General features: G+C 41.2%; 2 protein-coding genes across 9 annotated transcripts in view; one reads left to right on the top strand and one right to left on the bottom strand.

The window, feature by feature from the left end:
- Nucleotides 1-160: 160 nt before the first annotated feature.
- On the bottom strand, nucleotides 161-10,173 carry GTPBP6 (GTP binding protein 6 (putative)). Of its 2 annotated transcripts, none has more exons than XM_055802049.1 (10): nucleotides 9,739-10,173; nucleotides 7,448-7,585; nucleotides 6,955-7,025; nucleotides 5,650-5,780; nucleotides 4,850-4,920; nucleotides 4,241-4,399; nucleotides 2,670-2,878; nucleotides 1,760-1,908; nucleotides 1,320-1,472; nucleotides 161-858 (listed from the first exon to the last, which is right to left on the bottom strand). In XM_055802049.1, the coding sequence occupies exons 1-10, from the start codon at nucleotides 10,115-10,117 to the stop codon at nucleotides 717-719; spliced, it is 1,602 nt and encodes a 533-aa protein (XP_055658024.1). In that variant the 5' UTR covers nucleotides 10,118-10,173; the 3' UTR covers nucleotides 161-716. The 2 variants fall into 2 exon arrangements, with proteins under 2 accessions (XP_055658024.1, XP_055658025.1); XM_055802050.1 differs by having other exon boundaries at nucleotides 1,730-1,908; nucleotides 7,448-8,675; nucleotides 9,739-9,871.
- A 117-nt stretch (nucleotides 10,174-10,290) lies between these two features.
- Nucleotides 10,291-24,830, top strand: part of LOC101916494 (cohesin subunit SA-2-like) — a 67,004-nt gene continuing 52,464 nt past the window's right edge. For 6 of the 7 annotated variants that reach the window (XR_008746744.1, XM_055801244.1, XM_055801242.1 and 3 more), the window contains exons 1-6: nucleotides 10,291-10,418; nucleotides 10,898-11,077; nucleotides 15,493-15,577; nucleotides 16,212-16,358; nucleotides 17,828-17,924; nucleotides 18,955-19,031. Coding sequence is in view for 6 of the 7 variants with exons in the window: in XM_055801244.1 (XP_055657219.1) it covers nucleotides 11,034-11,077; nucleotides 15,493-15,577; nucleotides 16,212-16,358; nucleotides 17,828-17,924; nucleotides 18,955-19,031 (450 nt within the window). In the remaining variant the exon portion in view is untranslated. Of the gene's footprint in view, nucleotides 10,419-10,897; nucleotides 11,078-14,730; nucleotides 14,941-15,492; nucleotides 15,578-16,211; nucleotides 16,359-17,827; nucleotides 17,925-18,954; nucleotides 19,032-24,830 lie in introns of all 7 variants that reach the window. The other variant, XM_055801241.1, reaches the window with a different exon arrangement.

The raw sequence follows: 24,830 nt of genomic DNA, 5'->3' as shown, positions 1-24,830 counted from the left end.
AGTAATGAATCAGGTTTGTTTTTTTTTTTTCTTCCCCTTTGTGAAATAACTTAACAGAAAATCCATGGTCTGCTGTACCTTAAATGTTTTCTCTAACAGCTGACACAGTAATAGGCATTGTGGATAAATCACTGTAGGAAAGAAAACTGGATGGGTAAAAGATGTTCACAGCTAACTTTATTTATTGCTTATAAAAATTGTGTGGTTTTTTTGCTTCGCTGCAGTAAGACATGGCAGTTATTTTACTTAGGTTCATGTATTCTGCTTGAACACATATTTATCTGTTATTTATATATAGCCAACAACATTTTGTTCACTAACTTCCATTTTCCAAGGACCATCTGACAAACCGTAACAAGTATTATTCGGAAAAATGGGGTAAAAAGCTTTATTTGTATGATATAAGAAACTTGGTAATTTTCTGAAGGTTAATTCAGATGCCATCCAGTGATGTCCATGTGTTTGAGGTCCACAGCTTATATCCAACAACATTAAAAATTCAGTGCTGTTCTTGCACTTGCTGACAGAATGAAGCCCAAAACTCTTACTGTTTTCAAACGTTAAGTTCTTCAGAAACAATGTCCATTTCTAAAATGTGTCAAAAACATCAACTGGGGAAGAAATATACTCTTCAACACCCAGACTAACAGGTCATTAACTTCATTCCACATCCTCTTAAAAAGAGATCAGTTTCTTTCCTAGAAAAGGATGCATCTTCATGGCATAAAAATCTTACTGTTGGGAAAGAGGTTTTTGTATTTGCCAAAAGCAGAACTGCTGATTATCACCTTCACCTTGGCTGTGCCATCTTCAGGCATGACTTCTACTTCCTGAACTGCCGCTTCTTTATAGAGCCAACTGTAAAAGTAAAAGCAATTAGCATCTTGAAAGTATGACACTGCATAAGATGTGATCTTTGTTTTAGGTCACCATGTTCCAATTGAGGTCATTTAACACTTGAAAGGCTAAGTGTTCCACTTAACTTTTTATTTACTACTTGCTGTAGGGTATAATCTTTTCATACACCTTTCAGATTTGTGTTTTTATCAGAAATCTGGCTCCAGGAGCAGTGGCATAGTCTTTCAGGAATTATGCTCTATTGTACCAACACAGAGAACTCTATGAAGGACACTTTCAGCAGCAGACTTCAGGGTATCTAATGGAGGTATTTTTTCTCAATGGGTCAGAAAACTTTGATAATTATCCCTGTAATTCTTAATGCAGGTTAAAATTAAAATGATATGATTTGGACATTAAGACATGCAAGACTAAGAGTTTCATATTTCTCCAAGTCCTTTATAGAATTAAAAATTATTTACCTTAGCTGAGGTCCCTCTAAGTTGACGCTGACTGTCAGAATCTTCTTCCCTGTTGCTGTCAAAATTTTTTTCTCTATTTCTTCTTTCAGCTCTTCTAAACCATATCCATGTAGAGCAGAAATGGCTAAAGCGTTTTCTTCAGTGGGTTTATACCTGAAAGGTAACAATTGCTCATACACTTGCTCATGAAGACGAGGTTGTGAAAATATTCCATGGATAATTGAACTGTCTTACTTTATACTAGCACCTTCCTACAGAGGCCATCTCTCTTATGACTTTTGTAGTTAAAAGATAATTCTTTTTAAGACCATAGCTACATGTGCAAAAGATTGAGTAACATTATTAAATGTATTTAGAAGTGTGAGAGCTCTTTTCTAGACTAAGCGTAACAAGCTTTCAGAACATAAGACCTGTAAGTACACTTAGCATCTTCTGCTTGCCTTTCTATCAAATCCACTTTGTTATGAACTTCTACCATTGAGTCCAGTAAATGGCTGGGAATATTAAGATTCTTCAGAACTGACAGAACGGTTGCTTTCTGGAGGATGGTTTCTGGATGAGTAATATCCCTCACATGAACGATCAGATCCTAGAAAGCATCAGTACACAAGACAGTTACTTAATGAAACAGCAGTTACCAGGTAGTAGAGATTTTATACTATTTTTTGTATTGCTAATTCATGTAAGATACTTTCCTATCCATTAGATAATACATTGGCAGGTTAACACTGTAAAATGAACTACAAAACCAGGTTTTTTTGCACTATGCTGGCAGAAAAAACGTAGCCGTTTAGTCTTTCACTTCACAGTGAGTACAAATTGTCTCCAATGTCTGTGTGGATGCAGCTTTACACTGTGCTACAACACAGGAAACTAATAAGAAAATGATTATAAAAATACATTTCTGTTTATTACATGCTGGCTGCATCACATCACAATCACCCTCTTTTAGTGCTACAGGAAACTTAAGTTAAAAACAGGTAATTCCAGAGGCTTTATTTAATTTTTAATTCTCAAGAAAGGTAGCCTCAACTTACTCAGATGCACTGTTCAGGTTTTCAGATATTTAATCAGCAAAATCTGATTTATCTGGTTTATGTATCATGGACAAGGACACACATACTGCAAATAAACTCTGAAATCTTCTTATCTCTAAGTTCTGTATAATTTCAAGTATCAGAAAAATGGCTTATGGTAAGATATTTACCTCATTATCTTAGAAGATTCCTATAGTCAGTCAGCTACTTCACTAAGAACAGCATACCAATTAACTTTCCCTTCTCTGAAAGGGTGAAGATTATCTGAAAGGAAATCCATTTGATTTCTCAATTTTTATAGTCAACAACTTACAGAGTAAGCCACTTCTTCTAATGTAGCCGAAAAGGACTCAACCAGATTATGTGGAAGATCAGTCAGAAACCCAATGGTGTCAATATAAATAACTGCCATATGCGAAGGAAGATAGCCAGCATGGGCTGTAATATCAAGAGTGGCAAACAGCTGATCTCTGGGTTGAAGTCCTGCTTCCCCAGTCAAGGCTTTGATTAAGGTAGTTTTTCCTAATTAAAGAAAAAAAGGACAAGATTTTAATGGCTTGTCTCATGTAAAAATCTAATTTGCAAGGCTCAGGTGAGTTGTATGATGTAACAGATCTTTTCATATCCATTTCACCAATTTAAATCTAGCCTATGATTAGGTATCTATATGATGTTAGGAAATCCAAACACAAGTCTTTACTTTTATAACTTTGACTTGGATTTAAGGCCACATCTAGAAGCTATGCTGTGAAATCATAAAATGATCAAAGACTGAGCTGACCTGCAAAGCGACCTACCCACACCTCTCACCTCTAAGACCATCTGAAGAGCACTGCTGTGACAGCACTAGGAAGCACACACATATGCACTCCTCAGTGCTTCTGTTACCAAATAAAACAATTCAACACTTACTTGTTAAATCCAACAGTAAACAGAAGCACTAATAATATGTAGCTTATTAGGTTTATGCTGTTATTGGGTGCTTCCTTATGAACATAACACTGAGACATTAATTTACCTCAATGAGTATTTCACAGAATTTAGTCATTAAAGTGCTCAGTATATACCCCAGTTAAAGTATTTCGATTATGTGCACAAAACTGTAATATATATACACATTTTGTTGATTCTCCAATTTTAAAAGTATGGAGGTAAGACTTTAAGAAAAACATATGGTGTAATCCAAATCTTTGAGTGTATAACTGGTAACAAAATTAGTGCAAGGTAAGTTTGTTTTTATAAAGATGATGACTCAGAAAATGAAATGGTCTTAACATAATGTAACCTGAAAAAAGTGTCTAGCCCAAAGTCTATTTATGCCTTGTGTATGAATTTACTTGTATAAGCTCTAAAAAAAAAGAAAAAAGTGTTTAGCTTTTTTTAGATTCTTTTATAAACACATCTCAGAACACTATATGTCAATCAATGAAAAGCTACAGTACTTAAGCACGTTTCTCAGATCAACTGCCAACTCTCCCTAATTCTCCTCCAATGCCTCAAGCCTTCACAGCAACCTAAACACCCACATACTTTTACTTACACATACTCTATCCATTCTCAATCAAGTAATAGAGATTCATATACGGGAACACTAACAGTACAGTCCTCAGCAGTATATGTAAAATATTTTTAGTGCAATAGGTGCTAGGCATTTCTCCAAAATGTGCTCAAGACTGGAAAAAAAAATTAATACAAATATAACTACAACAAGCATAATTTGCTTTCCTAACTATATCCTAATTGACATACATTCATTACACAATTTAAAAAATAATTAAAATACAAAGCCTATTCACACTGAAGTAAGATTCTGGCTAGAGTTTCTAATTAGAAATTACATAATGTAAGATCTTTTGTGTTACGATTTCCTGAGTTTTTGCTTACCACAATTAGTATAGCCCATTACTGAGATAATGGGAAACTCGCGTTTTCTGCGCTGAGTTCTAAGTAAAGACCTTTTTCTTCTTAGTTTCTCCAGGGCATTCCTAATTTTAAGTTCTTTCTCCTTCAAGATACGATTCTGTGTCTCCATGAATGTTTCACCTGAAAAATACAAATGAATAATTGACAGATTAGCCTACAAAAGGAAGAGTAAGCCAAGTGATATTGTGCATTTGGAAATCAAGTGAGTTGGCACTAGGGCATATGAAGTTATAAATAAGCAACCAAACCCATGTATTCTTGCCTAAGAGTCAAAGTGGTAAGTAGTTAACAAAACATATGCTAAGCATTCTAGAATAACCACGTACACTCATGATAAACCCCTCTGGCAGCAATTAGTCTGTCCACAGCCACTTATTGACTCAGTACAGACTAAAACTTTATTATTTAGGTTACCTTCCAATAAATCTTTGTACATTCAATTAATTAGATGCAGAACACAAACAGTTTTTTCCTCTTGGCCTCCTCCAAATAAAGTAAGATGCAACAGAATTTGTTTAAAGGCTACTGAGAAAAAAAATCCTGTAATTCATGAGAATATTTAGACTTTACCTGAGCCCATGATGTATCTCGATCCACCTCTTTGCTGATCTAGCTGAGACACCTCATTTTTCAGATTTGATCTGGCAATGGAGTAACAGTTAATTAGAAGCGATTTACTTTAATCAAGCTATCCTAAAAAGCCTAATCAAGCTATCCTAAAAAGCCTAACAAATGTGAAGCAGGAGTAATATTCTAACAGTACAAATAAAAACACTGAATGACAGAGCTCTAAATATAACACGGTCATGTTGAGAAGCCTGGTGAAAAAAATCCATATTTTCCTGGCTCCTCAATTGTGGAGCATGCAACAATCTTAGCAAATTATAACCGCTATTCTGAAATGTCAGAGCCAAAGATGCCTCTGATAAATCCATGCAACTCACACCATCTGCCATGTACAAATATTTCTATGCCACTTAATGTAGAAATGTGGAAAATTAAGATACAAATTAATGCCTTTAATCTTCCTTGTTTATAGCCTTCCTTACTAAACCCACCAATAACATATATGGGATACACATATCCAATTCCTATATATCTTCCACATTAAAAAGAACGGAGACTTTTAATGAAAAATATCTTTTGTAAGGTTATCTATTGAACACTTCTGGGTTTTGCCTGTTAGCACTGCAGAAGCTTGAACCAAAGACAGAGCAAGTATTTCTACGATCTAATCAATCATTGAACATACTATGCAAGCACTGGAACAATGTTATTTTTCTTTACAGTACACTATTACCATTTCTGTTATAGAAAACAGTCACTAAAATATATCAATATCAGTATGTGGTTTGCGGAGCTTGAGGTACCTGAGGAGTGGAATTTCAGCCAACGCTATCTGAAGTTTTGCTTCTTTGGTCCGGGCATTACAACGAAAAATGTGAAGTACAACAGTGTATCTGTCAAAGACTTTCACGCCCCAGGCATCTTCTAGTTCTTTCTTTAGCCATGCAAGACAAAATAACCTATATGTCTTCTGTCCCGCACAGTAACAGCAGATCAGTTCTGACACAGCACTACAATTAGCTGATGGACACCTGAACTCAAGAGGATCTCAGGATTCCATTTCAATGGATGGGCAACAATTATAAGCACGCAAAGGCAAAATTTGGTTGACCACAAAGAAAAGCGATAAAGAGAGTTTAGAAGATAGAACTTCATGTCTAGGGCCATCAACAGTGTTAAATTGCTCTTAAGATCTAGATTTGTGAAATTTTCTTAAACAAATATAGTACTGAAAGAACCTATACTATAAATTAAGGAATAAATATTAGGAAATCAAAATCAAACGTTTTCAACTTCCCTTTCATCAATACACTGAAGTGCCTGACATAACTATCAGAGCTATTTACCATCTCTGTTCATTTTATAATCAGAGAGAGCATTCAAAACTACCAACAAAGCATTGTTTGCTTGCAGAGTTTGTAGGCACTTTACACCCCACATGATGCTGTACATGCAAAAAACCCCTAAGTATTTATTTCAGTTTGTCTAAGCATTTCAATATATAGTTCATGCACCAATTGTTTTACTGCCATGTTAAAAAAAAGTGAAGCATGTTCCCTCAGTGTAATCCATCCATTTACAATGTGGTTTCTTTTTAACGGTTGGGCATGAAAGTTTAAATATTTGATACATTCAAGTATAAGCTTGTTCTAAAACTGCACCTCATATTCAAAATAAAACACAGTATCCACAGAACTCTAGGACATAAATACACGATCCATATAGGTATAGAAACTTGTGAATATAGCTAATCTGAAATGCTGACATTCTTTGCAACAAAAGCTGTGTTATCACCTCTGTTTTGTAAAAGAGACCTTCAGTAACTTTTCTAACATTTTAAGCAGGGCCAGTGGGAAATACAGGAGCAGAGTCTATACCAAATGGCTACCAGGCTGCTGGAAAACTCCAGGCATGAGAGCTTGAAACACATATATCAACTGGACAAATGTAATAGGAATTAAGTTTCCTTTCAACAACACTCAGTCCAGACGGCTTCATATATTACCATTTGCAAGTTCAGAGTCATAACTGACCCTACTTCTCACAACATAAACAGCTTCCAAATAATAAAAGTGTAAAGAATATGATTTGGTATCTTACTGAATTACCTTTGTTAGTGAAGATATTCTTTCCACATTCAAGAAGACAGCTGTCACGTGGGGCAATTTTTTAATCTTTTCTAAAAGATGGATAACCATTGCAAAATACAGTGTTAAATGTCAAATCTCTTTTTAAAATTCACAGATTATAACATGATTTTCCAGTGAGCAGAATGCTCATAAATATCAAATGGATCACATTCTCTCTGTTCACAGTTGTAATTGCACTAATTTAGTACTATGTCAAGAACACCTGCCAGTTTCACTTATGTCAATCACATAAACATTGGGATTAAGTTGCCTCACACATTTTCAGTGAGCAGGGGTTATTTCTCTCTTGCTTTTGTAACCTTAAAATATTCTTTGAAGACTGTTTGCAAACCTGTATGATGGATTAAAAAAGCTGTCACTCTCTTCAGCTTTCATACCTATCCTTACACAGTTCAGCCACAGAAGTCTTCCATTCATAATCATGCACTGCTAAAAAAATCTCAGTCCTTACCTGTCAAAATCTGAAAGTTTCCTTTGCCAAAAATAAATTTCTTGTCAGGATTTTTTGTAGGAATAATTATTTTCTCTAAAACTGTCCAGTTCTGAAGTGTATCTACAAGAGCAACAGCTTCAGCAATCTGTAATTCAGCTTTAGGAACACACACACAAAAGAAAAAAAAATATTGTAATATACCATCATTAACTTTGTTCAGATTTCCAATAACTGGTATGTGCATAACAGAGAGACTAAGCTACACCGAAATTCTACTATGGTATTGATTTCAACCGCCAGCACCAGGAGCAAAATGTCTTACTGCTAATCAGAGCAACAAAACTTCTAGTTTGATGCAACTTTCTCACACAAAGCATCTTTCTGCCAGTAAAAATTATTTCCTTGCTTGTTGATTTAGAAGAATTTTTATTTGCATTGTCAGCAAAGAAATTACCAAGCTTTTTGCCTCAACAAGTGAAATGAGTAACTAGCTGGAAAATAAACTGTTATTTCAGATGAGCACAAACCCATGTGATTAATTCCTTGCTGTTTTGTGGCAATATTTAAAGCAGGAGTCCTCAAACTACAGCCCATGGGCCGGATATGGCCCCCAGGGTCCTCAATCCGGCCCCCGGTATTTACAGAAGCCCCCCACCCCATCCCTGCCGGGGGTTGGGGGGGGATACCAAGCAGCCGCAGATGACTGCCTGCCACTGCATCCACGCGCTGGCACCGTTTAAAAAGTTTGAGGACCCCTGCTTTAAAGGATTACTAATACAGCTTATCCAGCTGCTAACTTCACTGCAACCCATTCATAAAGGACCTACACTGATTTATGACTTGCTAAAACCAGCATATTCCAATCCTGTATTCTGGTTCATCAAGTTTGTTTTTTTTTTTTTTTTTTTAAACATCTACATGGCAAAGCATTGGTTTTTGAGGACTTGAAATCATGAAGACTACACCAGCATAATATCAGATCAGTAGATCTAGTTTCAATTTGCCAAACTTTCCCCCTTTTCGTAACACATTTGTCAAGTTTCTCTGGATAGCAAAACATGATTTGTGTATTAAATAGATTACCTTGGTCCAAAAGGTAATATATTTCTAAAGATAACCATGATCCTCTTTCTCCTCATACTGTTAGTGTTGCTTGTAAAATGCACAGATTTCCTGTTGCACCTGTGGTGTTTCAACAAGCACTCCAAAACATTTGTTCAGACTTCAGGCTCTTCATCTGGAGGGCCTAAATAAATGGAAAGGGATCTCTGCTATTCTTCTGTATGCCTGGACAGAAAGATGCCTTCATACTTATTTTTCAGTTGTAAAATGGAGTGCTTATGTAAATTCTGAAAAAGTTACAAACTTCACTCTGCAACGTGGTAATTTTTTATGATTAGCAGCACTAATAAAACTAAATGAGATTTAGGTTCATGGCATAATAAATACATACACGGTAGTTACTGTTGCGTTCAAACTGTCTACAAAAAGCTAACCTACAAGATGCTCTGTCCTTTCTGTCACAACTTTGTAATTAAGAGAAGTGTTCGGAGAATCACGAAGTCACGTTCATCCTGTATCTTAATTGTACATAATTAATAAACCTATACTAGCTAGCTACAAGGATTTCTGAGAGAAATCTGAAAGCAACGCTAACCAAGGTCCTTACAGAGGAATTACTGGTGACTGCATCGCTAAGTAACTGCACACAGGCACTTCTTCAAGCCCACGGGAGGACTTACACAGGACCTCACCTTCACTGCGCTCTCTTTTCTAGACAGGAGGGAGTTCCTGCTCCTTCAGCCAGCTCCTTCGCAGGCCTAAGGCCGCAGGGCTCCCGCCTGCCCGGCTGGGCCGCAGGGCTGAGGGCTGAACGCCATTACCCTGCGGCTCCCAAGGAAACCCGGCCGTGTCCTTACAGCAGCCCCAACACCCCGCGCCGAGCCGTTCTGCTGCCCAAGCCCGGTCAGCGAGACACACGGGTCAGAGCACGGGGCTGCCAAGCCCGAGCGCACACCGCCTCGTAACGGGTCATCAGAGAACAAACACGGCGGCCTAGAGCGCTCCTCTGAGCCTGCTCCTCGCCACCGCCCAGCCATCGCGCAGCCTTACCGCCGTTAGACCGGGGCCACCTCACGCTACCGGCACCAGCGCCCTGCCCGCCACCCCGCGGGCCGCGGGGCTCTAGCGCAGAGGGAAGCCCAGAAGCTAGGCGGGCGGGGGGCGGGCGGCGTGTGGCGGCTGGCTGCCGGGACCCGGGGGGTCGGGGCGGGGGTGTTACCGGCCGGCAGCCCGGCGCCGCCACGCACCCGAGGTGAGCGGCGACTTCTTCGGGCCCCACTTGACAGCCGGGTGCACCACGGCCACGCGCTGCACGCCGGGCCCCAGCGCCAGCGGGGAGGGGCCCAGCAGCTCCTCCACACCCTCCTCGTCTTCATCCTCATCCTCATCGAGCTCATCCACCACCTCCTCCTCCTCGCTGGCCCCCGCCACCCCCTTCCGCCACCCTCCGCCGCCCGCCCGCGGTGGCCCGCCTCTGCCCGGCGGCCGCTGCGGAGCCCGCAGGCGAACGACGGCGCTGAGCGGGCGGGTGCACAACGGCCCGGCGCGGCAGCGGGCCCCGCCGAGAGCCGCCGCCGCCCGCCAGCAGCGCAGCAGCAACGACTGCGAGAGGCGGCCGGGCCCCATCACGCGGCTGCTGGCAGCGCCTCGCCAGCCCCGCCACGGGCGAGGCTGCGGGGAGGGGCCGCCGCGGGGCCCGCCCCTCCGCCCTCGCCCCGGCCGCTACGGAAGCCCCACGGCGCCGCAGCCCCGCCCACCGGTCCGCTAGTGGACCACGTGACAGCGATCCCGCCTCTGATAGGCCGGGCGGCGCCCGGGGCCGGCCGTGATTGATGCGGGGCCGGAGCCGGAGCCGGAGCCAGGGCCCCTGCGGTGGGGGGCGGTGTGGGCGCGCGCACGGCCCTGCGTAGCGGCATCCGCGGGGCAGGTGAGTGGCGCGCGCGGCCGCCGTCGCGCTCCCCGCCTGGGCCGCGGCCGCCGCCTCCCCCCCAGCCGCGGCAGCGAGCGCCTCCGCGGCCGGCCCGCCGCCGCACGGCTGCGTGCGTGTCTGTGCGGGTGGCTGGGGGTCCCGGGCCGGCCCGCCGCCTGGTCACGTCACCTCCCGGCGGCGGCGCCCCTGAGGCGGCCGGCCTGTGCGGGGCGCGGTGCTGCCGGCGTCCCGGCGCTAGCCCGAGGGGCGGCGGCTGCGGGCCCTGCGGCCCTGGCGGCTCTGGCGGCCGGCGGCTTTGTACGCGCTGGCTCTTCGGCGCTCCCGCCAGGTGCAGCGCTCCCGCCCCCCGGTTCTCCTCTTCGAATTAATTTTTTTCTCGAAGTTGCATCCCCTTCTGCGACTTGGAGTTGCGGGGGACTTTCCTGTTTGAAGGGAGCTGCCTAGAATTAAATCGCTTTGTTTTCTTTTCTTGACAGTTTTTGGCTGCTGCTTCGCCCGCAAGAGCCAAAGCTTTGTTAGGTTTCTAACACCACCGATCTCGGTGAAGTTTCCTCGGGAGCGGTGCCGGTGATGTTAGCCTGCTGTCTGTGCTGCTGAAATAATGCAGCAGAAATGATAGCCGAGCCCAACGCAGCCACTCACCTTCCCGGCCGAAAGTAAGACGTGGCACAGGTTGCCGGTAACATTTTTTTGGTAAATGGGTGCTGCCCCTTGAGTTTGTGCCCTGCAGATCCTGGGCAGTCTGCAATGTGTTATTTTGGATGGGAGGGGGGAAAAATAGGATTTGGTGGGCACTATGTCTTGTTACTAATGTCTTCATTTTATTCCCTTTTATGTGTTGTTTAGCATTTTCTTAAATGTAGTAGTTTATGCTGATTGACAGCCTTACAAGCTTTTCTGTGCCTTATTCGCTACAGTGCAAATGAACCTACTTTGGGGAAAAAAAAAAAGGCAAATTCATAGCCAACTTGTGTTCACTTTAGTGGTGAGTTTGGGGATGCTGAGGGGGAGGAGTGCTAAGTAATCTGTAGCCTCCCTATTGGCACTAAAGGGAGCATTGCTTCTTTGTAGCTGTTTTTATCAGAGATGCATCAAGCCTCCTCTTTTTCGTGATGTATTTTTTCAGTCATCAGTTGAGATGATCTATAAACCAAATTTGTTCATGTCATTGCTTACAGAATGGGATTTAGAAGCTCTATCTCTACTAGAGCAGATACAAAAAAATAAAAGGTAAAGCATTTGGGCATATCTTGTCTAGTTTCAAAGAGTGAAGCTTCTTAGGTGTCCAGTGTGGCATGCTTTGAACTTATTGCAGCCCAATATTTTTTGATCTTACCACCTTCTGAAAAAGTTGGCTACAGGTCTTTTGCATTGTTAAGCTTTAACAAAAGCTGAGAGATGTGTTCCTCATAGTCTGTGATGACATCTAATAGAGCTTCCCATATGTCCTTTCTGGTTATGTTTCATCTGAGGCCAGCCTCTTGGTTTCAGAAGTGTCAGGAAGGCACCTGGCAGTTGTTTAGCTGAGATTTTTATGTTGCTTCTAAAACATGAAGCAGTTTTGTTGAAATTTACAATTTTAAGAATCTACAGGTAGTAGATCCAGTAACATAGAATAATTGTTCCTCTTGTTCCTCTTACACAGCTAGTGTAATATGTTATCTCTTTGTTAAAGAAAGAGCTTTTTTTTTTTAAGTGTGAATCATTAAATCTGCTCCAAATCTTTATTAAGATGAGAAAATGGAATTTGGAAATTCTCACGGTAGTAGTCTGTTTGAAGACTAGACAAAGGACTTCCTTCCTACTTCAAGTGTTTGTATCTTATCAGTAATACTTCAGGTGCTAGTGAAAGGACTATATAGTGGCAGGAATGCGAGATAGAAATGCATCTGAGCCATGTGGAACAGGGTATAAAGGTGAAAGCATGAGATAGGAATGGAATTCTGCCTGTAATTTCTTACTGATTGCTGGTGGAAACAAAGTAAATGGCTGAGAACGGTTACCAGTGCGTGTGGCAGTGAATTTAGGTATGCAAAAATACTCAGTATGGTGTAGAGTAACAGAGGGGAGCAAAAAGAAAAACAACCTAGTTCAAAATTTGTCAAACCTACTGTTGAACTTCTATAGTTGAAAAGATGTTACATGTATGAGGATCACTGCAGAAGTCATCACATGTTATCCTCAACTAGGTACAGTGGTTCCTATTTTGCTCAAGAAGATAAGAGGATGTTCTTTTAACAGGTTCTTCAACAGAAACTTAGCTGTGCAAATAAAAACTCCATTGAAATACCTTGTTTAGTTTGTAAGTGGTTTCATGGGGTTCAGTTTCTTGGCTGTGGTCTAGTTCCTGCAAATGTTTAAGTACCTGCCTTATGAATAGCCTTACTGGAAACATCAGTATTAAAACAAAAACAAACAAACAAAGAAATGTGAGTATTTGTAGTATCTAGGTTTAAAAAGTATCTTACTTTTGTGTAGGTTGTCTGTTGTAGCACGGTGTGTCTTGTGACATTGCTACGTGCTGTGGTGCACTGAGAACCAAAACAATTCAGAACTGGAATGGCTTTTTAATGTTAGTATTTAGTGCTTAGTTACATTTGTTGAGTGTTTAAGACAGATGTTTAGTGCATGTGTGAAAGTTACACTGACTGGTTTCATCACAGAGAGGTTGTTTTACTTGGCATTGTTAGCTCAACATGAGGAAGCTGTATGTATATCAACAGTCTTCTCATTCTTGCAGGTTTTGCTGAGCTTTGGTAAGCATGTGCTGTTTCATATACCAGGCATTCACTTACTTTGAGTCCCTTTTGCTACAGGTACATGTTGCCTGGCATAAGCTGACAAAGTAGGTGGCACAGGACCAGTAGATACCATCTGTGGTGCCATCCTTCAGGATGTTCTTGGGAAAAAGATGCATGAGTTAAAGCTTCAAAGACATAGATTCTAGACAGACATACTAAAAGCAGTACATGATCAGTACTTGATTGTACTATCCTGCAGCAGGTCTGATTTTTTTTATTACTTAAATGTTTTAGTTCAACTTGGACTCAATTGTAGTTGCTGTAATCAAATGCAGTGCATTTATTTTTGCTATGGGATGGAGCAAGTTGCTAAATAGTACAAGCAAACAATTCAGGAAAGTTGTTTGAGAGTGTGTTGAGGATTATGTTGAGGTATAGTGCAGAAACAGGTAACGCACATTGCCAGAATGTTGGCTGGCATCTGAGTTACAGTTCTAGTGAAACAATGCAAGTAAGAACTTGTTAGTCCAGCCCCATAATGTTGAATTCTGCTTTGAAATCAAGAGTGAAAGGATTTAATCACACAGGAGAAGCAGCTCCTTGAGAAACATGTTTGGATTCTTTTTGTTTATTTGTGGTCTGTAGAAGAATCTGTGAAGAGCTAACTGGCATCAGAAAAGTGATAGATACTGCTGTTTCTCGCTGCTTGTTCTTTTCAACTAGGAAGTCTCTGGTGGTGCTTGAGATACTTAATCTCTGTGGCTTGCAATTACAAATCAAAGAAAACACTTGAAGTCTTCTGCAAACTGTTGCTTATTGCATACTGACTCAGTGGTGGACTATATAGTTCATCCCTTTTTTTTTTTTTTTTTTTTTCTTCCCTGTAACATGCAGAAGTGCAGACAGCTAATGTAAGGATTGGTTTATCTTGAAATATTTTCTTGGTTTCCATCTGTCAAACACTGTGCTGTGTTTTGAACTTTTCTATGACAAGACGTTAATTTAATTTAACTTTCATGGGACTTTTTTCTGTAGGGAAGTTCAGTATTTGTATAACTTGTATTTAGCAATTTGATATCTTTTTATAGAATTTCATATTTATATAGGATTTTTATAGGAGGTTTTGGAAGCCTAATTCGACATATAGTGAAGTGTCCCAACAGCTCAAAAAAGTACGTAGAGTTGTGTTTAAATAAAAACTTCTGTCTGCTTTCAGTAACAAAATAACATCAGGACCTTGGTCCTGTAGTTGATGCTGTTCATCCTCAGGATTTGCTTTGCAGAGGCAGTGTCTGAAACAGTCTCGGGAAGAACACCAACCACAGTGCTTATCTGGCATTGATAAACCTAGCTGAAGTTGAGCTGGCTCTGCATTCATAGTTAATTCTCCATCTGGGTTAGTGAACACTGGATATTGGAGAGCTGACTATCTGACAGTGTAATACACTGCTTTTTTTAGTTCATAAAGTGTTCACTTGTGTTAGTACACTCTCTTGTTGCAACAGTATCACGAAAATAAAAGTGACTGTATAGTCTCATATTTACTTTCTTTTTGTGCCTTCTTATAGTACAAGTCTCAACTGGCTTCATGTCCTGGCCACAGTAGTTTAAAAGGAGGCCATAGCAGCCAGCTACCAGTACTGGACCTGCTGCACAAGTGGGATCCAGCTCGTCCGCCCAAACATGACCTTTGGCAAAGCATATTGTTAGCATTGGGAATGATGAAAAGTGGCATGATTTCATTGCAGATAAATGTATGGCTTCAGATCTCCCAGAAGGTGCATTTTTATTTATAAAATTATTCCTTTGTTGTATTAGCAATGACCTGCAAATGAAATTTCTTATGTGTCTTTTTTTCTTCAGCATGTTTTATAGACAAAGTAGAACAGTTTCTTCCTCTCATTTTAAATTGTAGACCCACCAAATGTTATTGCCTTGTTTTGTTTAGAGCACCCATGAACTGAATGAATACCTGTGTTATTGATTTATGGTGCAAAGCTCTTAAGTCAACAAAGGCTGCCTTAAGTCAACATCAGCTTTCCGGTTCATTTACTTACTTTCTACTTCCTTGATATCTTTGATTGTTTTGCTAGTTTTCTAATTATCTGTATACCTTACAGGAATGCCAATAGTTTCAAAAAGGCCCTAAATTTCTGTTGTACTTTTAAAGTTAGTTGTTTGGCTTTTAGTAACAAAATGACAAAACTTCCAAATGATTCACTAAAAATATTAAAATACATTTATATGCTTTTATTTTCTTTTGTTGTTTGTATTGAAGTGTGTAGTTCTGTGTTCTCACTGCTAATCCCAATGTGTTTGTTACACTTCAGAGAGAATGCTGTTCATGATGAGACTGTGCCGGAGTCTGCTGTGCAGAATGGCAGCTGTGTGAGAAATGGCAACCTGAAAACACCAGTAAGTTGTGGGTTTTTTTGTAAAAATAATTAAATTATGGAGTTTATCTTCTGTCTCGTTCAGTTGTTACAAAATTGAGTATTACATAAAACAATCACAATACAGCACATGTAAAATCTAGTCACTGGATACAGCTTGACCCCCAAATTCCACTGGCATCAGAGCCTCAAGGCTAGCTTTTGAACAGTCTGTTCATTTCAGTGTGTGCTCTTCCTTAGCTGTGTGTTGTGTGCAGCTGGTGTTAGTTTGCAGGTTGTGTGTTTACCCTGTGAGTGAAAAGATGTGGGAGAGTTGCTGTGCTTGCTGTCTGTTCTTCAGAAATTATAGCTGTCACTGAAAAATGCCTTCTGGGTAGCATGCAACTAACTGCTCAGAAGCTTCTTGGCTCTTACACCTTCCTATGCTTATCACTCATTGCTGAGAAAACGTTCAAACTGGTAAATCCTTTCTTTCATCCCCTTCTAGTACAGTAATGTTTGATAATGCTTTATCCTTGAAGATTAAGAGTTAGTGCCCTGGGGAGATTATTGCCATGAGAGTAAAATAAAACTTGTTAGGGGATAATTCAAGTATCTGTGAATGGCTGTTACATGTTGCATTTTTTCACATACTTTCTTTGCTTGACTCATTTCAGAGAGAGAAACGGAAGGTCCGAGAACAGTGTGAAAACATAAGGAGGAATTCTTCCAGTAGAAGAAGAGTGAGCCAGCTGCAGAATGGCGAAGTGGTTGAGGCAGTTACGTTGTTTGAAGTGGTTAGCATGGGGAAGCGGGCCATGCAGGTATTTCTAGTTGTGAATTCTGAGAATTGGCAGAGGGAAAAGGGATAAACAGTGGTCGTTTCAGTTATTTATACTCTGGAGCATTGAAATTTTGTTCTGTTTTGGCATAGGTGAGCAAGAAACAAGTTTGATTGGAAAACTGTTATGAGCATGGCTCTTTAAAAAGCATGCATCTTCAAGAAATTAATGGAAAAGTAGCTGTCAGATATTTAAAAAGAGGAAGGAAATATGTACCTAAACCAGTGTTCCTAAATCAATGTCTTCAACATACAAAAGGAGAATTATTTTAAAAAATACAGAAAAGGTTCATCAGCAGAAATTTTTTGTTGCTCAGGATTCTGAAAATTGGGGCTTCCCCCCCCCTCCCGAACTTACCTTTTGGTATTTGTCTTTTACCTTCATTCCAATGCAGTTTGACAGCAGTTTGAAGGATAGTCAGGTTCCCTGTGCATCGATATAGTTACCAACTTTATTCAGTGTGAGGAAGCCTACCTCCTCATACTCTGAGCATATATGTATATTATGCTCGTATATGTGTATGAGGGATTAAAATCAGGAGCCCCAGATATTTTTATACAGAGTTAATACAAGTCTCCAGTATGCAGTTTCTCTAAGCAAGGTGTGTGTCTGCACACATGAGAAGTACGTTTACATTTTGGATGCAAGACCTTAGTTTTTAAAAGATGCTTGTGTGGATGGACTTTTGCCATGCTACAGCTGTGGTAACTTATTCAGGGAGCTCTGCTAAGCTCAGTTTCTGCTTTGCAAAGCATGATGTGAAGGACTTGGAAAGGCAGCAGCTTGAGTCCAGGCTGCTGCTGCTAGAATTCATTAGACATGTGTGGCACTACAGGTGGGTTGAAGCCTGAATGGCTTGTCCCAGCAGGCCTGTGTCACATAGACAGGGCTGTACTGACCTAGAAATTAAATCTGGAGTTGTTTTTTAGTTTAAGTGTAGTATGTGAACTGTTTCAGCCTACTGCGCAAACTGGGTGCTAGTGAAGACGATAATTCCCAGGGACAATTGCTGCTATTAATTTAATACTAATTATTAGATGGTACAGAGGTTAAATGTGTGTGTGGGGTTGGGTTGTTTTTTATTTTAAAAATGAAACTATTACTGCAGTGCTGTCAAGAAGTCAGGAGGACAATGTTTTGGGTTTTGTGTATTAAATTTATTAAAACTGTGGTTATTTTCCCTGTTAACAGGGAGCAAAGCATCTGTGAATGACAACATTGCGTAGAGCAGAACCTGTGAATAAGCAGTTCAAGACTTCATTTTGCTCCAGAAGGAGTCTTTTGCATGTGCTGTTAGAAATGGAACTAAATGGTGTGGAGTTTATTCTAATTTTTGTAATTCAGTGGAGATGGAACTGTGTTAGTTTGTGTCTTTATGTTGGATGTTGTCAGTGGAGTACAGCATGCTGTGTTCAGCTCCTGGCTAATGAGTTTCTTTTAATCTGTTCTAGTCTGTAGTCGATGACTGGGTTGAAGCTTATAAACAAGACAGGAACGTGGCACTTCTAGATCTGATCAACTTCTTCATTCAGTGCTCAGGCTGCCAAGGTAATTTACCTCGTTAGTAGCCTTTTCCATTGTCTGTATGTGAGAGTAGTCTGAAGTGTGCTTTCTGAAATGTAATTATTCTCTCCAGCAAATCATGTACTTACAATCTGTGTAAGACAAACTCCAGATGGGCAGAGCTAATAGTAAAGCAAGCTGCTGGTTACATTTGTTCACTCTGTGTTTACAGTTGTATTTTTTTTTTTTGAAATTGAAAGAAATACAACAGAGTTGTATGTGAACATGGTTTGCAAGGTCAGGTTTCTTGAAGTGGCATGTCAGATTGCTTTGCAGAATTCCCACATAGGGAAGATGGTTTTGATGACCATGCTGATTAAAATCCTATGCTTCAATTGCCATTTATTTGGTAATTTCCTAGTATCTTTTGTTTTGCTAGTATCACTGTTTGAAAATAAGCAACTAGAGAATTAAACTCCCTGCTTTGGTGGCTAGAAAAACAGTCTCTTGCCTTGTTGCCTTTACTTTTACCAGAGGGTCGTGAAGCTGTCTATTTCATAACAAACACTGAGACACAGTGACTTTTGGGGACAGCTTGCTAGCGAAATGCTTCAGGATGTCAAGTAAGCATTTAAGAAGTCTGCTCTGTTAGTTTGAAACTTCTCTGTGTATCTAAGCAGTTAAAATGTACCTTCTATACTTCAGATTTTTTTTTTCCAGGTCTTTGGCTAATATGCCTTTTCTTATGGGAAATGTTTTGGGAGTCTTTGACTAGCAGTGGGCAGAATTTTAGTAGATCCTTGAAGTAAATGAATGGACAGAGAAAATAGTCATGCCAGACGGGCACAGGGTAGATTTCTCTAATGTGAATTTCAGTTCTGTTTCACCACTTTTTTTCTAGTATGAATGGATTTATGTGTTTCCCTATGTATATGTTGCCCCTACCAGTGTAAATGGAAATAAGAGTCCCACTTTTCTGGTGTTTCTAAATTAAAACGAAATCTTTACTGTGGTTTGGACTTTGTTAATGTAATGAGGTTGTTGGTAATTGTTTTTTTGTGTAAAACATTTCTAGGCATGGTAACAGCAGAGATGTTTCAAAGTTTGCACAAGAAGGATGTAATGCAAAAAATGACAGAGACCTTTGATGAGGTAGGCACAGCTTTGACTTTGCATGCCTTTCTCATGTAAACAACAGGCTCTACTTAATAATCAACCTGGACAGAGTTCCTGCTGCTTCTCAGGAGCTGTGTCCCACTACCTTAATTTAGGAAAATAATTCTATTTTTCACAAAAGAAACTTGGTCTTGTAATGACCTATTTTAGCAGCAGCAGGATTTTTTTTTTGTAAGTCACCTTTATTTTTCAGAGTTTTATTAGGGCTATCTAACTGCAGTCTTCCTGAATCTGGCTTTCTCTTAGGAGTTCTTTTGATAGTGACTTAATATTGAGGTAAATATAACCTGGCATTGCAGCAGGTAAATGGTTCCTTTGGTATTTCATTGATAGGTCCTTTTAAAAATACTGTTGTGGATTAATGATGAGCTAATTCAAAGATATGTTTTAGATGATAGTTTATTTGAATCTTTTCTTTCTGTTTTATTGACATAGTTAATTTTTATAACTGTATTTCATATGCAAGAAGATATGCATTTCTGATTTTTAGATAATTGTCAAAACAATACTGAATATATCATTTCTTGAGGATTGTTAAGAAAAATGCATAGCTTTACAATACTGTTTCTCATTTGACTGCTCCCTGACTAATTATGCTAACAGCAAATTTTCTGCAGTGCTCTCAGTTGCTTCTGTGCTTTTTTCCCCCCTGTATTTGCCACCTCTGAATTGATTTGTCAAGCAGCAGCCATCAGCCTTGTTTTAATTGAGCATCTCTCAAAGACCAGCTGCTCTAGAGATTCCCACAGAGGATGAATTTGCCAACATGGTTTTCTTCATTTTAGAAGTGTAGTAGCACTTGGCCTAATTTTTGATAGAAATGGACCAATATGTGTTGGGCCATGTGAATTAGTAATCTGGTACTTCTTTCCCAACTAATTAGCCCTGAATAGCACTCATGATAGGGTAGGCACTCTGGAAAGTACAAAGATGTGATTATTGTTATCAGCCTGGATGTGTTACAGCTCTGTAACCTTTTCACCTGTCCTGGTGGGGCAAAAGAAAGCTTCTAGGGTTGCCTTAGAAGCTGTATTCCGCGTGCTATAAAAACAGTCACTTTGGTTTTGGGTCGGTGTAGTAACATGCTACTCTAGCAAAACATTTTGCTGATGGAAAAAAAGGGATGCAAAGAACAACAAGGGCTTCTATAAGTACGTCAGCCAGAAGAGGACTGTCAAAGAAAGCATACCCCCACAATGAACATGACTGGCAAACTGGGTAACAACAGATGAGGAGAAGGCTGATATACTCAACAACTGTTTTACCTCAGTATTTACTGGCAACCTCTCCCTAGACTTCAAGTGGATGAACTGCAAGACAGGTAGGGGGGGAGTAAAGTCCTTCCCATGTAGCAGAAGATCAGACTCATGACCACCTGAGGAACCTGAACATATGTTAGTCTATAGGACCTAATGAGATGCATCTTGGAGTCCTGAGGGAATTGGCTGATGTAGCTGCCAAGCTATTCTCCATGATACATGAAAAGTCATGGAAGTCAGGTGAAGTCCCTGCTGTCTGGAAAAAAGGGAAATGTTGCTCCCCTTTTTATAAAGGGTAGAAAGGAGGACCCTGGAAACTACCATCCTGTCAGCCTCTCCTCTGAGCCTGGGAAGATCATGGAACAGATCTTCCTGGAAGCTATGCTAAGGCACATGGAGGACAGGGGGGAGATTCAAGACAGCCAGTATGGCTTGACCAAGGGCAAGTCCTGCCTGACCAGCCTAGTGGCCTTCTATGATGGAGTGGCTACATCAGTGGGCAAGGGAAGAGCTACAGATGTTGTCTGCCTGGACTTCTGGAAGGCCTTTGACATGGTCCTCCACAACATCCTTCTCTCTGAATTGGAGAGAGATGGATTTGATGGGTAGACTGTTTGGTGGATGAGGAATTGGTTGGGTGGTTGCATGCAGGGTGTGGTGGTGAACAGCTCGATGTCTAGATGGAGATTGGTGACAAGTGGTGTCCCTCAGGGGTCTGTATTAGGACCAGTATCAATGAAACAGAGTGGGATTGAGTGCACCCTTTGCAAGTTTGCAGATGACACTGAGCTGAGTGGTGCAGTTGATGTGCCTGAGGGACAGGATGTCATCCAGGGGGGCCTGGACAAGCTTGAGAAGTGAGTCCATGTGAGCCTCATGAGGTTCAACAAGGCTACATGCAAGTCTTGCACCTGGATCAGGGCAATCCCAACTATCAATATAGGCTGGAGGTTGAAGGGATTGAGAGGAGCCCTGAGGAGAAAGATCTGGGGGTACTGGCACGTGAAAAGCTGGACATTAGTTGACAATGTGTGTTCACAGCCTGGAAAGCCAACCGTATCCTGGGCTGCCTCAAAAGCAGTGTGGTCAGCAGGTCGAGGGAGGTGATTCTCCCCCTCTACTCTGCTCTCATGAGAACCCACTTGGACTACTGTGTCCGCCTCTGGGCTCCTCAGCACAGGAAGGACATGGACCTGTTGGAGTGGGTCCAGAGGAGGGCAAGGAAGATGATCAGGGGGCTGGAGCACCTCTCCTGTGGAGACAGGTTGAGAGAGTTGGGGCTGTTCAGTCTGGAGAGAAAGCTCAGGTGGGACCATATTGTGGCTTTTCAGTACTTAAAGGGGGCTTATAAGAAAGACCGGGACAAACTTTTTAGTAGGGCTGTAGAAGAATGGCTGCAGAAGCGTGGCCACAGAAACCCTAAGTATCTGCACAATCCAGGCCTGGAATTGGAATAGGCCTGGAATTAGAATTGTGCTGAAGTTGTTGTGCTGAAGTTAACAAGAAAGGTAGCCTTGAGCTATTCTTGAATCCCGAGACCAAGTAACTTTGTACTAACAGGCCGTGGCTGTAACAAGCTGCAGCTGTTAGGGAAGACATGTGCAAGGCCAAGGGAGATAGGGAGCGGGATGGGAATAAAGGGAGTAGCAAACAGCAAGGCTAAAACATAGCTAACGCAAATAGCTGCATGGATAGAATGCTTGTTCTAATCATGATAATTAGTAGTGTGAGAGCAGTGCGTGCTTAGGGGCTAATAACCAATTATATGCTTGCTTTGGGAGCATGGTTGTGTATTGAGGCTATATAAGAAGTGTTAGAAGCCAATAAAGATGAGCAAGATGCATAACTCATATTGAGTAATTTCTTGACTCCGGCGGACACCTCTCCCAACATAGGGCCTGTTGCAATAGGGCAAGGGGTAATGGTTTTGAACTAAAAGAGGGTAAATTCAGACTAGACATAAGGAAGAAATTTTTTGTGATGAGGATGGTGAAACACTGGAGCAGGTTGCCCAGAGCAGTGGTAGATGCCCCATCCTGGGGAACAGTCAGGGTCAGACTGGATGAGATGAAGATGTCCCTGCTCATTGCAGGGGGGATTGGACTAGATGGCCTTTAAAGGTCCCTTCCAACCCAAACCATTCTGTGCTTCAATGAAAATACCAAGTGATAATCCTTGTGATAAACACTCAGTGTCTGTATTTTTTTTTGTATTTTTTTTCTTTAAATCTGGTGAATTCTGAAGTTCTCTTTTCTGTTTTTAGATAAACGGACTCTAAAAAACCTCCTAAGATTATTTATACAGAATTAGGTATTTTTCAAGACAATATCTGTCAGCTTGTTTAATTTAATCTTGATATGTTATGCCTAGCATTAAACCAGCACTAATATAGAAAAAAATGTCTGAAGTAACCACTTGTTAGCCATGGTTATTAGGTGATTGAAAAAATTCTAGAGGATTAAACCAATTTCTTTAAGAGTAAGAGCAAAGTAGTTTGTTATTTTAAAGTCGAGTTGTTTCTTCTTTGTGTTTCTTTTCACATGTAGTTCACTCATTGTTTTCATAAATAAAGATGGAAACGTGACAGCGATTAATTTAGTTGAGAAGTAGTGCCATATAGGACTTCCTGTGATTTCAAAGTATTTTTTGAAAACAAATGATAATAGTAGTGAAAGTAGTAATGAGAGTGGAAAATATTACCAGGTATCTGCCAGAGCACCTCATTTTGCCTTTTGATTTATGTTGTTTGTTTCTAGCATTCAGAAGATTGGAAAATTACAGGGTTATATATAGTTCTTTGCTCTTGATCATTTCAGTGACTTAACCATTGCATTACTGTTCAGTTAATTGCAACACTGTATCCTTGTACCAATCAGTGCATCCTCCCAAAATTCTCACTACTAGTAGTGGGAGATGTTAGCGGTGGTGAGTTTGGCAAGAAATGTGAAGGGCAATGAGGGCACATGATTCTACAAATACATCAACAGCAAAAGGAAGACCAAGAAAAACATGGGCCCACTGCTAAATGAGGCAGGGGCCCTGCTGGCAAAGGACGAAGAAGAGTCTGATGTACTCAATGCTGCCTTTGCCTCTGGCTGTACTGGTAGGACCGGCTTTCAGAAATACGAGGTTCCTGAGACCAGAGGGAAGTCCAGAGCAAAGACTGCTTACCCTCCGTGGACAAGGATCAGGTTAGGGAACACCTAAATGAACTGAACATGGGTAAGACCATGTAGTCTGACAGAATGTACCCAGGAGTGCTGAGGGAGCTGGCTGGTGTCATTGCGAGACCCCTTTTGATGATCTTTAAAGGTCATATTGATTGGGAGAGATTCCGGAAGACTCAAAGCAAATGTCACCCCTGTATTCAAGAAGGGTGGGAAAGAGGGTCTGGGGAACTCCAGCTGGTCAGCCTTACCTTGATCCCTGGGAAGGTGATGAAGCAACTAATTCTGGAAATAATGTCCAAACACATGAAGGACAAGAAGGTGATCAGGAGTGGTCAGTGTGGATTTAAAAAGGAGAAATTGTGCTTAATCAACATGATGGCCTGCTATAATGAAGTGACTAGCTTGGTGGATGAGGAGAGGGCAGCAGAGTTTGTCCTGACTTCAGTAAAACTTAACGCTGTCTCCCGTATAATCTGTGCAGATAAGCTGATGAATTATCAGTTAAGTGGCCAGTGAGGCGGACTGAAAACTGGCTGAACAACTAGGCCCATGCTGAAGTGATCAGTGGCACAAAGTCCAGCTGAAGGCTAATCACTAGTGGAGTACCCCAGGGTTGATATTTAGGCTGATGCTGTTTAACATCTTTAACAATGACCTGGACAGTAGGGCAGAGTGTATTGTTAGCAAGTTTGCAGACGATAGAAAACTGAGAAGAGTAGCTGCTAGACCAGGAGGTTGGTTTGCTGTTCAGAGGGACCTCAGCTCATAAGTTCTGCAACAGGAAACCCCTATGAACCTGAGGGGGAATAACCCCATGTACCAGTACACGCTGGGAGCTGACTGGCTGGAAGGCAGCTCTGCAGGGTAGAATCTCAGTGTCCGTGTGGATGACAAGAGGAACATGAGCCAGCAGTGTGCCCTTGCAGCAGAGACAGTCAACAACCCCCTGGGCTGCATTTAGGGAAAGCATTGCCCACAGGGCATGGGAGGTGATCCTTGCTCTCTGCTTGCACTAGTGAGACCACATCTGGAGTGCTGAGTCAAGTCCTGGGGTTTCTGGTATGAGAGGTGGATTTACTGGAGTGAGTCCAGCAAAGGGCCACAAAGATGATTAATGATCTTTCAAATGAGAAGAAGCTGAGAACCTTGAGCCTATTCAGTCTGGAAAGAAGTAGCTCAGAGGGATCTAATCTATGTGTAAAAATACCCAGTGGGACAGAATGAGGAAGAGGAAGCCTATTCAGTGGTGTCCGGTGAGACAGTGAGCACAAAGGCAAGCCAAGATGGGCTATAGGCACAAAGTTATGAAATTTCACCTGAATGCAAGAAAACACTTTATTATGTGG

This window comes from Falco peregrinus, chromosome 4 (assembly GCF_023634155.1).
Source record: "Falco peregrinus isolate bFalPer1 chromosome 4, bFalPer1.pri, whole genome shotgun sequence".
Taxonomy (NCBI): domain Eukaryota; kingdom Metazoa; phylum Chordata; class Aves; order Falconiformes; family Falconidae; genus Falco; species Falco peregrinus.
Note: the sequence above shows the minus strand (reverse complement) of the source record. Positions and strands in the feature narration are given on the sequence as shown.

What these genes read in the sequence shown, in the direction of transcription:
- GTPBP6 (XM_055802049.1), bottom strand. Translation starts at nt 10,117, where the DNA reads ATGGGGCCCGGCCGCCTCTCGCAGTCGTTGCTGCTGCGCTGCTGGCGG. An exon ending in GAATATCTTCACTAACAAAG is followed by an intron (nt 5,781 to 6,954) that starts GTAATTCAGTAA and finishes GCATGGCTAAAG; the next exon opens with AAAGAACTAGAAGATGCCTG. An exon ending in TAGAAGAAGTGGCTTACTCT is followed by an intron (nt 1,909 to 2,669) that starts GTAAGTTGTTGA and finishes GATGCTTTCTAG; the next exon opens with GATCTGATCGTTCATGTGAG.